General features: G+C 39.0%; 1 protein-coding gene across 4 annotated transcripts in view; it reads right to left on the bottom strand.

The window, feature by feature from the left end:
• Window positions 1–20,413, bottom strand: part of mrtfa (myocardin related transcription factor A) — a 55,322-nt gene that overhangs the window by 21,438 nt on the left and 13,471 nt on the right. For all 4 annotated transcript variants that reach the window (XM_062981003.1, XM_016993711.2, XM_016993712.2 and 1 more), the window contains exons 2-5: window positions 13,825–13,890; window positions 2,922–2,977; window positions 1,085–1,160; window positions 78–239 (exon numbers count right to left, since the gene is read on the bottom strand). In XM_062981003.1, the coding sequence (XP_062837073.1) occupies window positions 78–239; window positions 1,085–1,160; window positions 2,922–2,977; window positions 13,825–13,890 (360 nt within the window). The remainder of the gene's footprint in view (window positions 1–77; window positions 240–1,084; window positions 1,161–2,921; window positions 2,978–13,824; window positions 13,891–20,413) is intronic.

Raw genomic sequence — 20,413 nt, 5'->3', positions numbered from 1 at the left:
CAGTCTCAGCAAAGGATCCATAGGAGAGTGGCTACTATTTCTGGTACATATCGACTTCCTCCTATCACCAGCCTTACCTATGATCGCTTCCTTCAGACTAGATTCCACAGGCAGAATGTTCTTCTCTACCAACTCCATAGGACCAGGACGCTGAGCAATTTTTTCATTGAGATCATCAGCCAACCTGGCCCGCTTTAATTTCAGCTGCTTAGCCTGAAGGGAAGGTTCAGCGGAGGTTTCTGCTCAGAGGGAAAAGTTAAAATATGGTCACTTCTAAGTCACACAATTTTTACAAAAAATGGTAAAGGCTTACATTCCGACAGTAAAAAAGAATGATATTCCTTCAGAACATCAAACTACATGCCGCGAAGCTATATAGCTGAAATATTTTTGGAGGTGCCTTCCTGAAAGAGTAGGTGAATACCTTAATATGAAGTGGCCTGTAAAAAGGAATTCCACATTTATTGTGATTGAGTGCATTGTTTCTGAATTCTGACAATGTCATAAGAAGTTATGTAGAGACCTGTTGAATTGCACGTTGTGGAAAATGATATATCATTGCAAGAATCAAACTGATAATTATTCTTCTATATATGCCTTATAAATTTATCTTGCTATGGAATCATTGGGGTTATAGTTTTATAAGGTATTTCGCTTTCTCTAAAATGAGTGCTGGTGCTTCACCAAACTACAGCTCTCATAAGACCATAACACTGTTCTATTGCAGTTAAAGCGGTGTCAAACTGCATTAATTCTACAGTGTAGATGCACCGAGTGTGCAACTATTTTGACTTCGTCTTACGTTTATTTATACCCTGCTTTTTCTCTCCATAGGGAGACTTAGCACTTAAGCTTCTATATATGTTGGCATATATGTGCAGGCAAGCAGTTCTGAATCTAAAACAATATGAAAAAAATCAACCACCAAAGCCCTACTATCATTTGACCACTCCAATGCCATAGCCAAATGCTCAATTTATCTATTACCAAATGGACAAGGGTGCTACATAAAAACCTAGGATGTCAAGTTTACAAGTTAAAAGTAGAGAATTCAACTATATGACTCCATACTAGGGACACATACCTTCCAGAATATGCATCCTCACCAACTCTGATCTCTCTGGCCGGGACCGAATCTTACGTTTTAGGTAGTCTTCTGTCTGTAGATCAAAGAGAAAATGACATCCAATGATACTTTCCTGAATATGAAACAGATGAATTGGATTTTTAAAACAGATGGTAAGAGTTAACATTCTCCCAGATATTAGCCAGTGGAGAATGCAACAGGCCATCTCTTTCTCTCCCTGTCATTGGCTTTTAATCTCAGGGTCTAATTAACATAAAGAAGCAACCATTAACATAATAACAATAACAATAATAATAAAAACTTTATTTCTATCCTGCCACCATCTCCCAAAACGGACTTGGGGTAGCTTACAAAGCACTCTAATGTAACAATACATACAGTGCAATATATGCAGATACATCAATATCAAAGGAAAACATAATTCACATCATCAATACATGACAATACCACAGTAAAATCAATCAACCCTAAAATACACATCAATACAATGTTATGGTAATTACAGACATAAAATGAGTAACAACCAACCAGTCATATAAAGTGCTTTCAGTGAGAAAAACCAATGGGTCTACAATTTGAACCTTTTGGGCTCTATATCTATTGGAAAGCTTGATTAAAGAGCCAAGCTTTTAGGTTGGACCAAAAACATTGGAGGGTGGGGGGTCAGCCTAATTTCCCTTGAGAGGGTGTTCGAGAGCCGGAGGGCCACCACTGAGAAAGCTCTCTCCCTCATCCCCACCAACCGTACATCTGAAGGCGGTGGGACCGAGAGGAGAGCCTCCGTGGTGGACCTCATGAGTCCGCGCTGGTTTGTAAAAAGAGATGCGGTCACGAAGATAGGACTTGTAAGTAATAACCTGCACTTGTCAGCAGCCAGTGGAGCTATTCAATAGAGGCATAGTATGCTCCCTATAAGTAGCCCCAGTTAGCAGTCTGGCTGCCGGCCTTTGCACTAATTGCAGTTTCTGAGCCGTCTTCAAAGGCAGTCCCATGTAGAGTGCATTGCAGTAATCCATCCTGGATGTAACTAAGGCATGGACCACCATGGCTAAGTCAGGCTTTTCGAGGTACGGTCGCAGATGGCACACAAGTTTTAGCGGAGTAAAAGTCCTCCCGGCCACCGCTGACACCTGAGCTTCAAGCGTCAGCACCGAGTCCAGGAGGACCCCCAGACTGTGGACTTGTTTCCTCAGGGGGAGACTGACCAGGAGGACCTCTGTCTTGTCTGGATTTAGCCTCAGCTTGTCTGGCCCTCATCCAGTCCATCACAGCTGCCAGACACTGGTCCAGGTCCTGGGGAGCTTCCTTGGAATTAGGTGGAAAAGAGTAGTAGAGTTGAGCATCATCTGCATAGAGATGGCACCCAAAACGAAAACTCCGGACGACCTCACCCAGCGGTTTCATGTAAATGTTGAAAAGCATGGGGTAAAGAATAGAATCTTGCAGGACCCCATAGGTCAAAGGCCAGGGATCCGAGCAGGCATCCCCAGCATCACTATCTGGGTACGATGCCCCAGGAAGGAGCAGAGCCACTGCAAAGCAATGCCCCCGAGACCCATTCTGGAGAGTTGCCCCAGAAGGATACCATGGTTGATGGTATCGAAAGCCATTAGAATGTAAACACCAAGATCAGAAATAGGTGATTTTGTGTACTGTAGGAGTTTTGGACCACAGGTTCCTTTATCCCCACTGTGGCTACTAGCCAAATTATTATGAATGCTGTAATCCAAAACACCTCTCTCTAACAAAAAATAAAGCATTTGGGGGCATTTTAGACCAAATTTGAAAAACAGTACTAATATAACACCTCTTCAAATGCTAACTAGTAACTTACCCTGGCCCGTTCCAAACTCCTTCTCTGTTCATGAAATGCAGCTGGACTTTTCAGTGCTGTTGAGAAGATGACAATCAATAAATTAAGATAACTGATCCCTCACATTGCTAAACATGACAGTGTTAAATTCTCCAAAGGAAAGATATAAGGCATGTTAGGGCAGTTCCTTTCTGCATATGGTCAACACATGGACCTGATTTTTGGTTCATGTAAACTACTTCCTGATACTTTGTAAAGCTAAGCCAGGGGAGAACAAAGCCCATTTCATTGATCCCTAAAGATACTCTTATTGTCATGAATTCACCACTACTCAAAAAAGCAGTCTTTATCTTCCCAATCATCTGGAAAAATGCAATCTGATGCAGAACTAATACAATTATTTAGCAAAAACATCTTGGTGCTTGAGCAGTATACAAATACATAGCATATTATTAACATATGTTGTTACCAACATTGTAGACAATCATATGTACAAAAATGTGATCGTTTATGTCAGGCTCACACACAAGGGGAAACAAGAAACACAAGACAATAATGTTTGTCTCCCAATATAAAGGTGAGAGTAAACCTAAGGACTTGGTCAAACAACAAGCATCTTCTGTCTTTTATCACTACTTAAGCTGCCAATACAAAGCCTATTTTAAAACACTCATCGACTTCTGCCCAGCCTTGGAAGAATCCTCTGGCAGTGCTTTCCCTGCTAGATTCTTGTAAGTTCACATTGGCTATGACTAAAAAGACTGTTGTCAGCCAACAAATCTTTTCTCAGCACACTGTGATAAAGTGCTGGGAAAACTCACCTCTGTTTTGTATGTACATTCATCTCTCCAGGGAAAAGGAAGAGGAAACAAGAAGAACAAACTACATAAACATGTCACAGAAATATTAAGGAACAATGAATATTGTCCATAAGGAATTGAAACCCTGTGTATATCAACAGATTTAAAACATGTAATAATTCCCATATTATTAAATAATAAAAATATATAGAGATTAGGGGAAAATATATGGATGGTTGTAGTGAAATAATTATAAAGAAATTGTAATTATTTCAGGAAATATGACGACTCATATCCATGGCTGCCAATCTATTGCAATAGTCTGAGTTTAAAAGGAATTGATTCCATGATTGAGTGCATTGCTTTTGTACATAAATCCAGAGAGAACAATGAAAAATGTATAAAGGTCACTAGTTTTTGTTTGTTTTGTTGTTATTATTATTTGCATTTTTATCCATGATAGATCAGAGAAGCTTCACCAGATCTATGTCAAAACAGCTCTGTGACTTCTTTCAAGAGATCAGCAGTCCATTTATTTGAGATGGTGTTCAAATTCTATTCAGGTAGTTACACACAAGATAGGTTCTATAGGTGTGATCTTAAGTTGAATTTGTTTGTAAATTGGAACAGGTACATTTTTAAAGTGTAACTCCAGCCATATATAGTTTTGGAAATGGATAGGAAAGAGTTAAGATCCCTGTGGTGTTTGTTTTGTTGTCTGTGCCCCTGTTCAGATGATTTCATCTCACTTTCTGTCCCTATGATAATTGGATTTTGAAAAATTTGACTTGTTGTGGAAACAAGGCTTGGTGAAAAAGCTTTAGTTGAAACATGTTTTGCCCATGATAACTCTGAATTTCCCTTCCTAGGGGTAGATCTTTTTCACTTCCTGTGTCTCGCCCCTGTTCTTAATTGTGATTCATTTGTAAATTGTATGTTTGTAACTAGGGGGCTGCCTGTGCATTGTTAAATAGTTTCTTACTAAAGAAAGTCTTCCATGTCAAGTTACTGTGACAAAGGAACTGATAGAAATTACTAAATTCAATCTCATTCACATACTAAAAAAGCTTATGGACAAATGTGGATAAGAATTGTGAATTAACAGGTATCTGTGATATATTTAAAAAATAAATGAAGTAAAACTAAGACCACTTTTCTTTTACATTATCACATCCAATTTCTTTCATACACACATAGATTCTAGAGCAATGTTATTATGGTCTATGTTGCACTGTGACTTTCTCTAAGTAATTACACTCAAGTTTAAATAAATACAAAGCAGATTAAGACTTGAAGCAAAGATGGAAGTGACCTGATATACCACAATCCCATCAGACCCACACAATATGGCCAATAGTAAGGAACACTAGAAACGGTAGTCCAACAAAATGCAGTTGGTACTGTTGTGTAAGACTGAGAAAAGCCTCTGGAAGAAAGGTGGCATCAAATCATAAACATAGCATATTCATTCCCATCCGCTTAAAGACTTTCAGAACTACATAGATTTTGTGTTGGGAGTAGAAATTTGTCCTTCACAGACTGCTTATATTTGTGCTGCCTGCTAAGAACCAAGGAGTCAGTAATACATGCAAGACGCACAGCATAACAATAGCTGGGAGAAACTTGAATGTTATTTTGCTCAACACAGACAGCCCCTATCACTTAGTATCCCAAGTAATAAAACGGAACAGATTGGCCTGTTATCTTTTAGTGAATACCCCAAAGAGAAATACTTTCATATTTCTCATGGGAATTTCATTGGAAAAAACATTCTAGCTTGTATTTTTCCCCAGTGTTGGCACCAAGACAAAAAAAAATCATACTTAACCTCTGAAAAAGACAAAGAGGAACAAATCTCTCTATTTCTCCACAATATTTCCTTGGAAGGATCCAATATCCAAAAAAGATTGCCAGCGTAGTATGTATTATCAGATTTTATCTAAATTAACCAGTGTACATTTTTCTTGGCTGCATACAAAGTACATAACAAATGGCCCAGAACTGTCAAGCAAATCTACCATTTCCTTTACTAGGCCAAAAGACATTTTCCAAAATGTTGTCTAGCTTTAAGTAGCCAAGTTTATGAACTGCAGTAACCCATGCTCAGTGACTCTAGAGAAATGGAATCTCTTTCTCAGCTGTCTTTTTTAAAAAAAGGTTTTATTCTGAGGAACACTAAGAAGAACATAAAAACATTGGAAGTTACTGCTAAATTCCACAGATTGTGTATACGGATCAACAGTTATCAAAGTTCCGTCATCCATGCATTGCCTTGACTTCTAATAATGTGGATGGGACATGGGCCCAGTTCTTATCCAAAAAAAGGCAAAACCAACTACAGAATGCTAAGTACACCAAGTACACTTATGAACTGTGGAGTAAATGGTATAACAGTTTGGAGGATTTGTAACTGGTTCATAGTCTGAACACAGAAAATGCTCATCATTCTGGAGAGTAGTGACTAGAGGGATACCTCTGGGTTCTGTGCTGGGCCTGGTAATTTAACATCTTTATAAATGACTTAGATAATGGAACAGAATGCATTCTTATCAAATTCACAGATAACACCAAATAAGGGAGACAATTGACAGGAACATGATTCAATATTAAATTGAAAGATTGGAGAGCTGAGTAAAAACTAGTGAAATGAATTTTGGTAAGGAGAAATGTAAGGTATTATTCCTAGGCAAGAAAAATGAAATCCATAGATACAGAACGGCTGACACCCAGCATGAAAGCAATACACATCCAAAGAATATTTGGGTTTTAGGAGGCCACAAGCTAAATATGAATCAATATGTGATGCAGCAGCCAAAAAACCAAATACAATTTAGGGATATCATGAAGAATTATTTATTTATTTATTTCCATCATTTATATGCCGCCCTTCTCACCCGAAGGGACTCAGCAAGAAGAGCAAGGAAGCTTACTCCATGACACAATGAAGAGATAAGATAAAGACTTTCTGGTTGAATATACAATAAATGTATGCTATAAACTAGTTATGTTATCAAAATGGTATGTGCCGGAATCCCAGGAGAGCAAAGCACATAAAGGGAGAAAGGCAAAACCATGTCTACAAACCTGACTGTTCTATGTCCCAGCCTGTGTACAGCCACACGTAAATACAATGTCATACTGACATCAGGGACCACACCCCAACTTTCATGCACCAGCAAGATGGCATGGAAAAGCAATGGCATGGAAAAGCAATCGTAGACCAAATGAGACCTGCAGGTGTTTGGAACTCTAACTCCCAGAAGTTAAAGTGCTCTGGAGAGTGCCACCTTTGCTCTGGATCCTTGCCCTTCTTGGCTATTAAAACTTGCCAGAGGTGGGTTGGTAGATTGGTTTGTAAGGATAATTAATGCTTTGTTGGAGCAGGTCATATTTCCATCGCGCCTCAAACAAGCTATAGTGAGGTCAATATTAAAGAAGGCTTCCCTTAACTCCATTATTTTGAGTAACCTCAGACCAATCTCAAACCTCCCTTTCCTGGACAACTCTCAACTCCAGGGATTCTTGGATGACACCGATTTTCTGGACCAATCACAGTCTGGCTTCAGACCTGGTACAGTACCGAGACGGCTTTGGTCGCCTTGGTGGATGACCTCTACAGAGAGCTGAACAGGGGGAGTGTGACCCTGCTGATTCTCTTGGACATCTCAGCGGCTTTCGATACCATCGACCATGGTATCTTTCTGGGATGGCTCTCTGGATTGGGCCTTGGGGGCATGGCTCTGCTATGGCTCCAGTCCTTTCTGGGGGGCCGTTCCCAGTTGGTGAAGCTGGAGGAGACCTGCTCAAACCCCTGGCCTTTGACCTGTGGGGTCCTGCAAGGTTCTATTCTGTCCCCTGTGCTTTTCAACATCTACATGAAACCGCTGGGTGACGTCATCCAGAGTTTTGAAGTTCGGTGCCATCTCTATGTAGATGACACGCAACTCTACTACTCCTTTCCACTGAAGCCTCTCGGATACTGGACCAGTGTCTGGCCGCTGTGTTGGCCTAGATGAAGGCGAACAAGCTGAAGCTTAATCCTGACAAGACAGAGGTCCTCCAGGTCAGTCGAACGTCTGACCAGGGTATAGGGTGGCAACCTGTGCTCGACGGGGTCACACTCCCCTGAAGACACAGGTCCGCAGCTTGGGAGTTCTCCTGGACTCGGGGGCTGACACTTGATGCTCAGGTGTCAGAGGTGGCTCGGAGGGCCTTTGCACAACTAAGACTTGTGCGCCAGCTGCGACCGTACCTCATGAAGTCGGATCTGGCCATGGTGGTCCATGCCCTGGTTACCTCCAGATTGGACTATTGCAATACACTCTACATGGGGCTGCCCCGAAGATGGCCTGGGAACTACAACTGGTCCAGCGCTCGGCTGCCAGATTATTAACTGGAACGAATTACAGGGCGTGGTCAACCCCCCTGTTTAAGGAGCTCTATTGGCTGCCATTCATTTTCCGAGCCCAATTCAAGGTGCAGGTTATTACCTATAAAACCCTAAACGGTGTGGGACCCACCTACCTTCGTGACTGCATTTCCCCCTATGAACCTGCACGATCTCTTCGTTCATCAGGGGAGGCCCTCCTCTCGCCCCCGCCACCTTCACAATCACGGTTGGTGGGGACGAGGGAGAGGGCCTTCTCCGTGGTGGCCCCCCGGCTCTGGAAGTCACTCCCTAGAGAGATTAGGCAAGCCCCCACCCTTCTCATTTTTAGGAAGACCCTAAAAACTTGGCTCTTTAAACAAGCCTTTGGTGAGGCTTGTTCTGGAGATAGTTTATCTCTTTGCACTTTATTCTATTACTTCAGTTGAAATAGCTCCCATGTTTACTTCATTCTTAGCCCCTTACCTAAGATAACAGTCTTGGGTACCTTTTTTTGACTTCATTCTTCACTGTATGCACTTTATGGCCCAGTCATTTTAATGCATTTTTATGTTTCTATTCATTCCATATTTTATTGATCGGTTTTATTGATATGTTCTATTTATTTATTTTACTTGATGTGTTTTTACTATGTCTGTTATTTTTGGGCTTGACCCCATGTAAGCTGCCCTGAGTCCCTTCGGGGAGATGGTGGCGGGGTATAAAAAATAAAGTTAGTTAGTTAGTTAGTTAGAAGCCTTAGTCAGCTTGTTCAAGTCAAAAGTTCTGGAGCTAAAGTTCAAAGCACTTGGAGTGCTGCAGGAAGGTCTGAAAGTATGAAGATTCCCATGTTTCTGAATAGAAACTTATTAGTAAGTTGGTAAGAAGATATACCCTGTGAAGGTTTAGAGGGTGTGCTGATCAAATCTGCAGGTGACACCAAATTAGAAGGGATAGCTTATTCTCTGGAAGACAGGATCAGAATTCAAAATGGCCATAATAGATTAGAGTTGGGCCCAAACTAACAAAATGAATTTCAACTAGGAAAAATGTAACATACCACACTTAGGCAGAAAAAAACGAAATGCAAAAATACAGGATGGGTGATGCCTGGCTTGACAACTGTCCATGTGAAAAAGATCTTGGAGTCTTAGTGGACAACAGGTTTAAAAATGAGCCAACAATGTGATGCAACAGCTAAAGAGACAATAGGATTTTGGACTGCATCAAAAGGAGTATAGTGTCTAGATCAAGGGAAGTCACGATGCCTCTCTATTCTGCTTTGGTCAGACCTCATCTGGACTACTGTATCCAATTCTGGACACCACAATTCAAGAGAGATATTGACAAGCTGGAACGTGTCTGGAGGAGGGCGACTAAAATGATCAAAGGTCTGGAGACCAGGCCCTATGAGGAGTGGCTTAAAAAGCCGGGTATGTTTAGCTTTCAGAATAGAAGGTTGAGGGAAGACATGATAGCCATGTATAAAAATGTGAAAGGATGTTACAAGGAAGACAGAGTGGGTTTGTTTTCTGCTGCCCTGAAAACTAGGACTCGGAGCAATGAGTTCAAATTACAGGAAAGGAGATTCCACCTGAACATTAGGAAGAACTTTCTGACCATACGAGCTGTTCAACAGTGGAACTCTCTGCCTTGGGATGTGGTGGAGGCTCCTTCCTTGCAAACATTGAAACAGAAGCTGGATGGCTATCTGTCAGGAGTACTTTGACTGTGCTTTTCCTGCATGGTAGGGGATTAGACTAGATGGCCCAATTATATGATTCTAAAGATTTAGTATGAGCAGTATTAAACTGTATTGGCAGTCTAATGCATTCATAAATGTCTAACGTGATAAGCAGTGCTAATGCCATAATGAAATTTGGGTGACACAAATTAGATACAGTTGGATTAAGTAGGCAAACAGACTGTGTAACTGGATTTGAGAAGCATTATATAGATTGGTGGTAGTTCTATCCATTAATAGTTCCATTAATTAGTAGTTATCAACTCACTGTAGACACCTATTGTGTTATGGTGTTCCAAGGTACAGAATGAGATGACAAAACTTAAAAAGATAACCTGCCATTCTTAATAGTCTATTTAAACTCATCCTAGCTCAAAATGTATACTTTTTAAAAGTCTACATCAGGGTCTTAGAAATCATATGAATTCTGCAAGCCAGAAAACATACTCAACATACAAGTATTGTCGGAAATGCCATTATCACATTTATTTATGTTGCTGTGTGTCTTCCATGCTGTCTACAGAATTTATCCATGTCCTAACGTTACAGTACTCTAGATTAACATCAGTCAGAAAGTCAATTCCCGCAGTAGATTACAGTATATGTAGTTTTACAAAGATTCATTGTGATCAGTAGCGATCAGGTTTATTGATGGGGAAAGGAAATGTAAGAATGAAGCAGGACGTTCTTTAACATTCAGATATGATTTTAAGCCACAATTTAGTAGTTTGAGAATGGGCTGCACCAAACTCAGAACCTACCTATCTCAACTCTCCTGTCCTCCACTTGCACCATTTAAGGAGCAGATTGGAAACTTCTGCTTTCATTTCAGATTATTGGCATCTTAATATGCACTAAACTTCATCTAATGTCATCCAAACAAGTTTGGCCCTCTTCAATTAAATTTCTTCCCCTATATCTACTACTGTATTCCTCCATAAATCTGCACCAAAGGATCTCCCACTCCTCCATACAAGGGCTGTAGGGTGGATAAGGTTTCCCTTCTGCTGACATATAGACAACAGTAAACACTACTTGTAATTCACACTCTAAACTGAGGTTAATCTTGAAGTTATGGTTGAAACCTGGTTTGCTAAAATGAACTACAGTTGGAATTCACTATAAATTAATCCAGCACAACAGCTGTGGTTAACATAAAGTAGGAGCAAATTCTTTCAAACTATTTTTTACTACTATAGTCTGTGAAGGAAATGTATGCACAAAAAACTTAATGTGGTTCATTCAAATAAACATCAGCCATGGTTTAACATAATATCTACAACAAGACCATAATTTACATAAACTACACAAGAGAAAACTAGACAGGTAAGCTAAATAAATATCAATGTCTACAGTTAAGAGATATGGTACTTAGAAAGAAATAAAATTAAAGGAAATCATGGCAAAACGTCGAAGGCCGCCTTAATTCTCACAGCCAAACAAGCACATCATTCCTATACGAATCAAAAAGGGATATTGGAACAAGAGAGGAATAAGGTACCAACACTGGGAGTGAATTCTGTAAGCCTTTTATCCCCACAGTGCTCCTCTCACAATGAGAAAGGGCAGAGTCTATGTAAAACACCAACCACAGGAGATTACTGTGGCTATACTTTCACAATCAATTTCTGTGGATTTCCTTCCTGCCTGATAGTCTGGAAGTGTTGACAGTATCCAACAACCTGCAAAACTCACCATCAACATTTTAGAGTTCAGTATCTTCAAGGGGACACTGGACAGGTGTCTCCTGTAGTTTTACCTCAGAATTTGAAGTAAAATTCGCATTCTGCTACATAGATATTTCTGTTTTAGAAGACAGAAGCATTTTGAAATATGCCAGCCCAATTATTTCATTCTTATATTTACCGATGGAAATATAACTGGCTCACTATGAAATCCATATGAAAATTTCTAAATATTTAAGCAACGGTCCATAGATCCACTTGGCAGAGGCAAATCTCTTTGATGCAATGGATGTTTAGCAGCACCATTCAAATGACAAATTGCTAGAGGGCTGGGAAATTGTAGACAATACATCTGTGGGTGGGTGGGTGGCTTTACTTCTTAAACAGACCTCAACAGGAATGGCAGGCTTTTTCTCAGGTCTTCTGCAAGATAAAAGCAGATGGTCTTTCATTTGTTTTAAGGCTTGAGAAAGTAAAAGAATGGGAAATGCTCCTGCTATTCCTAAGACTTTCCAAAGTGCACAATAAAGGAGAAAAAACCCTGCCTGACTTTTATACAGAGGAGGACATAATCAACCTCTTAAAAGGCTCCACAACATTATCTCCAGAAAGTATATTATTGAACAAGTGTGGGTTATATTATTTAAGACATGTTCATTCTGAATGGAGGGCCCACATGACCTGAAGTTCCAAACTGTAGCTTATTTAGTTTACACAAAAACTAAGTCTCCAAGTGCTTGCCCAAAAACTTAAAAGAAAACGTCAATGGCAAATACCAACAGAAATTAGCTAGCAAGGCAATATAGAATCCAAGGTGTCTCATCCTGTCATGCACCTTAATTAGTACATGTAAGTGATGTGGATTCAATCTTAGTACTCTACCAATACTACAGATAAGCACCAGTAATGAAATTAAGCTCTGTGCCCCATGTATATAAGCTATGTTTCGATCTTGATTAGGAAAATCATCCTTTTTCTACAGTGTTTTCTAGTTAATAGTTCTGGTGGAGAATCACAATGTATTAGAAAATGTCGACCTGTCCACTCTGTGCTGTTTATGTACAGTATCTGCAGGTTAACAAGCTCCAATTCTAACAAAGCACATCATGTTTTACAAGTTTACTTCAAGAAAAGTTAAAGAGGGCACATTAAATAGTTTCAGATCCTCTGATTTAAAGTTTAACAAAAAAAAAGAGTACAACTGTAGCTCAAAGACTGCATTCTTCCAAGATGACATAGAATATTTTCAAAGATATTTAAGCAAGCTTAAGTGTACTTGACAAAAATAAATGTAAAATACTTTTTTAAAAAATCCAGCCCTTAGAAGCCGATCTATTTTTTTAAACCTGCTCTGATCATAAATGTGTTCTAGGAAGCATGCCCAAAATGTAAAGATAGTACCCACTTAGGTGAACAAAAAATAATAACCTCACAGCTCCGTCATTGCAATACTGCAGCATCTAAACAATTGGTAATTTTGGAAGGTCTACAAAAGCATGGTATGTCTGAAATATGAAACTCTAGATATTGCACGCACACAGTAAGAACAATTTAAATTAGGACTCCAACAACAAATTTTCCAATAACTTAATGAAGTAGTAAGAACCAATTTTGAACCCATCAATTAGAAACCTAGTATATTTGCTCCAAAGAACAAAATGTGGGTGCAACGACCAAGTGATTATTCTTAGAACGGTTAAATCCCTTTTGAACATGCACTGCTTACACAGAATGAAAAAAATGTTACTTTTATCTGCTCTCACATCACTGCTACCAATGCACTTATAGTAGTACATTTCGGCCTGCTTCCTACGAATGTGGTATATATAAAGTATATTGTACTCAAAGCTTTTCTTATCCTTACATGTATTCCTTTCATCAACTGCTTAGTCCACATCTAATAAACTAACTGCTGTCACCAAGAAACAAAACCTGCTGTCTACCAGTTTTGATGCAGCTCCTTAATGCAGAAAACTGAGAAAATTGCTGTTTGTCTAGGCATTTTTCTAATTAGGGTTTCTAAGCATGCATGCAGCCATGCAGCTATGGTCCTTGCCCAAATATAACAGTTATGCAGTCATTGCAGGAAGCCTGCTAATAGTCTGATTAAAATGAACCCAACCTAGCACAGCAACATCTCCTCATAAGTCGTCAGATAATCCTGTAACTTTTGTTTTATGCATCAGCATAAATTCAATGCTAGCTTATCAATATAGAAATTAAAAATGACTGTACTTGCACAGGACTGCAAAGAGAACTTTCAAAGTCCCATCTCATTTCAATGAAGATATCCAAAGAGGAAAGAGAAGTTCACATAAGTTATACTTACGAGGCATGATCCCTTGGCTAACCAGCTCCTCCCGTGTCCTTCGCTGCTGGAGCTTCAACTGTAGCACTGCAAGGAGGTAGAGAAAGAAGTAAAAAGGAAGCACATTGCTATAATATGCCACAATGCTGAAGACATTTTCCTGTTCACTTTATTTTCTTCTAGCTTCAGAACATTGGTGAGGAAGAGAGAAACCCTGTCTTCCACACCCAATATAACTTTTACAATTGCAGAAGTAGCCTCAGGCACCAAGATTTCCGTATTCTGCTGCAAAGAGTGGGGAAAGGAAGTTACAAAGCATTTCAGCAGGTTGATAAAAAAATCCACAAACTATGAAAACAGGACCTATTACTCAAGAACTCCTACTTTACCAAGCCTCATTACAAATCATGAAACTGTAAAAACAAGAACAGACCACACAAACTGATACTGATCCAGGAGGATCCGATGAGACCTTCATGTTTATCAAAGTAAATCTAGCTTGTTGATACACTTGCATATACAGTGTTCCCTCACTACTTTGCAGTTCACTTTTCGCTCCCTTGCTGTTTTGCGGGTTTTCAATTAATATTAATGTACACATTTATTGTGGTATTTTTGCTGTTTCGCGGGTTTTTGCAGTGTGCAAAGGGTTTTGGAAGGGGGAAAGGGAGAAATAAAGGGAGAGGGAGGGTAGGGAAGAGTTGGAAATAAAAAAGGGTTATTTAGCTACCATTCTTCTTCTCTGCGGGTGTACTGTACATTGTAACTGCTAAAATAAAGTACAGACTGCGTTGTAGTAAGTGGTCTGTAGTTTGCTCTCCTCCACACATAGAATAAATATAGTGTCCCTACTTTGCGGATTTTCCCTTATTGTGGGTGATCTTGGAACGTAACCCCTGTGATAAGTGAGGGAACACTGTACACCAACATCTTTGACTAACAGCTTTCAAACATTTGAATTGGCTGTTTTATAAAAGTACACATTTCCATTACTATTATTATTTTAAGGTATTTCTAGATATGCCAAGGATATTTGAATTATTATTGTTCTGACAATCCAGTGGAGACAGAAAATATATTATTTTCACAATCTCAAAAAGAAAGCAAGTGCAGTTCTGCAGTGTATTAGTAATGGTGGGAATAGAACAGGGAAATAATTATCTTGGGCAGTTAATCAAAGAAAATGGGTATGCACCACTAGACTTCAGATTTATTTATACCTATTCAGAAATAGAACAAAAAAATAAAAAAATTGCAAGGGTTTTTCTCAATCCCACCACTTTTGTAATCACCTTTGGTGAGGATACATGAGAGCCGCCTCTGTGGTTATGGAAGTCTTTTCTGCAGGAGGCTCAGTTAGCCCCATTTATGTTCTCTTTCCACAAGTATGTTAAATGTTTTCATTCAGGCACATCTTTGGAATGTAATTATGGAGTAATAATGAGTACAGGGCCTAGTTACCCTGAAGATATTGGATCCCATCTGATCTTGGAAGCTAAGCAAGGATGGCAGACCATCTAATACAAGGTCATGTAAGTTATATTTCAGGTGAAGGAAAAACCATATCTGAGCATTGCTTGTCTAAGAAAACCCCATGAAATTCATATGATCACCACAAGTCAATAGGTAACTTGAAGGTACAACGACAAACACAGTGTGTAAAGTGGGGCTGTATTTTTAGTCTTTTATTAGAAAAATGTGTTTTAAATATGTCTTGGTCCTTTAACTGTTTTAATTGTGTTTTTAAAATAATTATAATGTTTATTTTTGAATTTTGTAAACTAATTGTTTTGGTTTAATTGTTAAAAATTATTTTAAGCTGCCTTAAATTCCATTCTGGGAGAAAGGCGGATTATAAATTCAAATAAATAAGTAAATTGCAAAAGAAACCAATGAAACATAGCTAAACTACCTGCGTCACACTATATTATCCATGCAGGCATCCACACCGGAACAAAGCATCAATTTGGACAGTTCATTCAAAGATGTTTCCACAGATGTAGACAAACATAATGCCTTATAACCTTGGCTTCTGGAACAACAAATTACAAGCCTACAATGGACATAATTTTATCTAGTCTCACAAAATAAATAAAAGGATAGGCAGTGGCTTTGTTACAATAACCTATGATAAGTCAATAATCCTAACTCTTTGGGTGTACCTACACTGTAGAATGCAGCCTGGGATCACTTTACCTGCCATGGCTCAATTCTATGAAATTATGACTTGTAGTTTTACAGGTCCTTTAACTTTTTCTGCCCAAGAGTGCTGGTCCTTCACTAAACCACAACTCTCAGAATTCCATCGCATTGAGCCATGGCAGTTAAAGTGGTTTCAACCTGAATTAATTCTATAGTGTAGATGCACCCATTTTTAAATGCTGCAAATTTTGTTTTCTTGTTCCACATGGACAAATACATTTAGAATTAAGTTTCCTCAGGATAGCTGCATTAACACTACATTTCTACACTATGTTCCTTTGCAGATAAAAAACCTCTCTTCTACAAAAATCTAGCAGAGAACAATGAAGCAATCAAGTGAGGCCACAGGGAGGGAGGGTCAAAACAGTACAGCACAAACTGTTTGAACAGGAAGTGAAAACACCCAATCTAACCAGATGAAAGTATTGGAGAGGAACCTAAAGCAGCCTGAAGGTATCCAGGAAGTATGCCATGATTTAACATTAAATAGACCAGTCTTTTATGCTGAAAAGGATGGAAGTGGCAATTCCCACACCTGCCTGATAGATTCCAAACCATAAAAAACCTATGTCATAATTAACATGTTAGTCTTTAAGACGCTGCAAAAAGATATTATTTTCCTAAGACAGTGTTATACTAAAGTTTAATTCAAAATATGTGTATTGATTCAAATTTTTTGGGACTATAAACATTCACACATGAAATTTTGTTATGTTTTGTGATGGGCATAAAACAGCTTCTGTGAGTTAAACCAAACTTCTATCTTGTTCATACCCTTCCCAGGGCGACTAAAATGATTAAGGGTCTGGAGAACAAGCCCTATGAGGAGCGGCTTAAAGAGCTTGGCATGTTTAGCCTGCAGAAGAGAAGGCTGAGAGGAGACATGATAGCCATGTACAAATACGTGAAGGGAAGTCATAGGGAGGAGGGAGCAAGCTTGTTTTCTGCTGCCCTGCAGACTAGGACACGGAACAATGGCTTCAAACTACAGGAAAGGAGATTCCACCTGAACATCAGGAAGAACTTCCTCACTGTGAGGGCTGTTCGGCAGTGGAACTCTCTCCCCTGGGCTGTGGTGGAGGCTCCTTCCTTGGAGGCTTTTAAGCAGAGGCTGGATGGCCATCTGTCGGGGGTGCTTTGAATGCGATTTCCTGCTTCTTGGCAGGGGGTTGGACTGGATGGCCCATGAGGTCTCTTCCAACTCTACTATTCTATGATTCTATGATTCTATGATTCCCCATCAATTCAGCTACTACTAGACATTCAGTAACAATATGTGAAATACTTCTCTACCAACAATAACTTAGAACTATTCCGCCTCTAACTACAGAAGTTCCTCATTTTGACTCAAGCTGACATGGTCATTCCAGATTTGTATGGTCCCTCACTGTGGACCTCTGGCATCATGTTGGTAACCCCCTACATCACAATGTTGTCTCCAGATCCACTATTAATTCAGTAAATACTTACTTTTGGCATAAATACAGGTGCGGGGGGGGGGGGGTGTCCCTCGGTACAAAAGAGATATTGAAAATACAAGGAGATGACAACATGGATCTAGCACAGAGGAAAATGAGCATCAGGAAATGCCCAATGGTGTCATTTCAGGGACACGTTTTAGTGTATTTCATCATCTGGATTTTTGCCACTATATTTATTTAGGCAGAATCTGGTCATTATATGGTGCCATATTCTTACTACAAAACTGGCAAGGTGAACGAACAGCTGCTACATTATTTCAACTCATCATCAGTGTATATCTAACCCTAATACAGGCCTCAAGACCCACTTCCCATCTCTTTAATTCATATTTGACTTGTTTTAGGTGTCAAAATATATCTGTAATTAAACCCCATTTTCCATGCAAAAGCAACTCCTGGCTACTAACAAACAACCAATAAACATATTTCTTTCCTTATGAATCATAAATGCTCACAAAGCCTAGTTAGTATAAAAAATAAGTGATGTTGGATTCTAAACCGCGGAGAAGAAAATAAGTAACCAAAAGGCCAGAGTACTTAGTTTTCAAGATGTTTCTGCAATTTGCCAAAAATTAGAATGATAAAAAGCCTGGGATGCAAGATTACCTAATACTGAAATCTTTTTCAAGACATGTTGGCACTTTCCTGCAAGATACACATAAACTCAAACATTAGAATAGATATGCTGCACTTGTCAATGTAACACGGGCATTTGCCTTGTATATGAAATACAATACCATTTTGAAATAACTTTGGAGTACAACACTTTAATCCAATGACAGCTGAGTGGGAATGTGAACTGTCTGTGCACTCTGGCAAACTGTATAGCTGATAAGCATTTAAGTGAAACAGACTGTGAAAACACCTCAACTAAAGGGATTATATGGTTGTGTATTTCATCTGGGGGAAGACAACCAGCAATAATTAGCACTATAATGGGTCACCAACATAGATGGTGAAAAGAAAAGGGAAAATTGAGACTTGCTTCCACTTTCCACTAAACTGCACTGATGTTCAGAAAGAAGGCTCACAGAGTTTAAGAATATAACAAATCTCCCTCCCCCCAAAAAACTCATTAATTTTATTTGAAAAGAACATCTCATATTCTGTTTCTACTACTGGAATAAAATGTTGTTTTGTACACTTTCCTTTACAGGCACAGTAAAAGTGGTGGCAATTTTGTTTATTTAGACTATTGTATCAGTAGAAGAAACTCAGAGGAAGTGAATAACCCTTATTTATATTCACAGCAAGAGATCACAGCAGTACAAAAATGCTAAGAAAAATTAAGCTCTTTCTGTTTGGTCTGAAAACAGAGTGCTCAAAAAGCATATGCAATAAATGAATTCTCTTTTTGAATAAAAAACCATTTAAATTAAAAATGTTTCTGTTAGTGAAAAGACATCCATTCCACTTTTAATCACTGTTATTTAATATCTCCATTAACAAGTTGCCTGAAATCCTCCTGAGAAAGAAAACAATTTTATTTCTGAATGCTTTTTGTAAGAGGGTAAACTATTAAGAAAGTTGTCACGGTGCAAATCTAGCAGTTATTTCATTCCAGGAGCCTCCAGTGGCGTAATGGATTAAACCCTTGTGCCAGCAGAACTGCTGACCGAGCAAGGTAAGCTCCCGTCTGTCAGCTCCAGCTTCCCATACAGGGACATGACAGCAACTTCCCATAGGATGGTAAAACATCAAAACATCTGGGCATCCCCTGGGCAACGTCTTTACAGATGGCCAATTTTCTCACACCCAGAAGCAACTTGCAGTTTCTCAAGTCACTCCTGACACACACACAAAATTTTCACTCCAAAACATGTTTTTAGTCACATGTTTTTAATAACATAGTAGCCACAATGCAGCTTCTCTTTAGAGGCCACTGAATTTTAAAATCTATAAATTCAATTCTTTCTGAAAGTTCGGTTAGATCATGGTGTATCAGCAAAGTATGTGCATCACAAACAGTGATCACAACATGAAAATAGCTAGTGCTAAAGTAAAAGCTGCAGATCATTATGCTGATAGTGAGGAGACTGAAGATGTCAAATTGACCCAAAAGAACTGAACAGAAAGGAAAGGCCTCCTGCTACAGCCTTATCCTGTAATTATTGGTTTTATGAAAAACCTGAGAACATGGGATATGGAGCCTCCCTTCCTGTAACTCTTCATGCCAAACTTTCGTGCCCAGCAGCTCCAGATTTCTTTTAAAACATGTACTATCTTTGTATCAAAGGATAGAGAGATTTTATCAGATACAGTATACTCAAACTATGTCATGGTTACTCAATGAAGTTACTGTATATACTCAAGTATAAGCCTAGTTTTTCAGCCCTTTTTAAGGGCTGAAAAAGCTCCCTTCGGCTTATACTCGTGTGAGGGTCCTGGCCGTCTTCTATTCAGGTCAGCTTATACTTGAGTATATAGGCATTCAGAGTTGGACAGTCTTATCTTATTAAAGTCTTATTAATATCTTAAATTACAGTTTTATATAAATATTCAAAAACATTTAACCTACTGGTGCCTCAAATAATGCAATTTTATTAATATCTATTTTATTTTTGAAATTGACCCGTAGCTGCTGCATTTCCCACCCTCATCTTATACTCGAGTCAATATGTTTTCCCAGTTTTTGTGGTAAAATTAGGTGCCTCGGCTTATATTCGGGTTGGCTTATACTCGAGTATATATGGTAATTAATTCTGATTAAAATATCAATGTTTTTAGAAACCATTCACATATAAATAGAATCTATGAGAAACAATTAAAAGTAGGAGATGAATGATGGTACTGACTTTATGGGTACAGCTATCAACATTTCTCCTGACTTGACTTAGAATCATAGAATAGTAGAGTTGGAAGAGACCACATGGGCCATCTAGTCCAACCCCCTGCTAAGAAGCAGGAAATCGCATTCAAAGCACCCC

Source organism: Anolis carolinensis, chromosome 5 (assembly GCF_035594765.1).
Source record: "Anolis carolinensis isolate JA03-04 chromosome 5, rAnoCar3.1.pri, whole genome shotgun sequence".
NCBI classification, from domain to species: domain Eukaryota; kingdom Metazoa; phylum Chordata; class Lepidosauria; order Squamata; family Dactyloidae; genus Anolis; species Anolis carolinensis.
The sequence above is the reverse complement of the archived record's forward strand: the minus strand, read 5'-3'. Positions and strand labels throughout refer to the sequence as shown.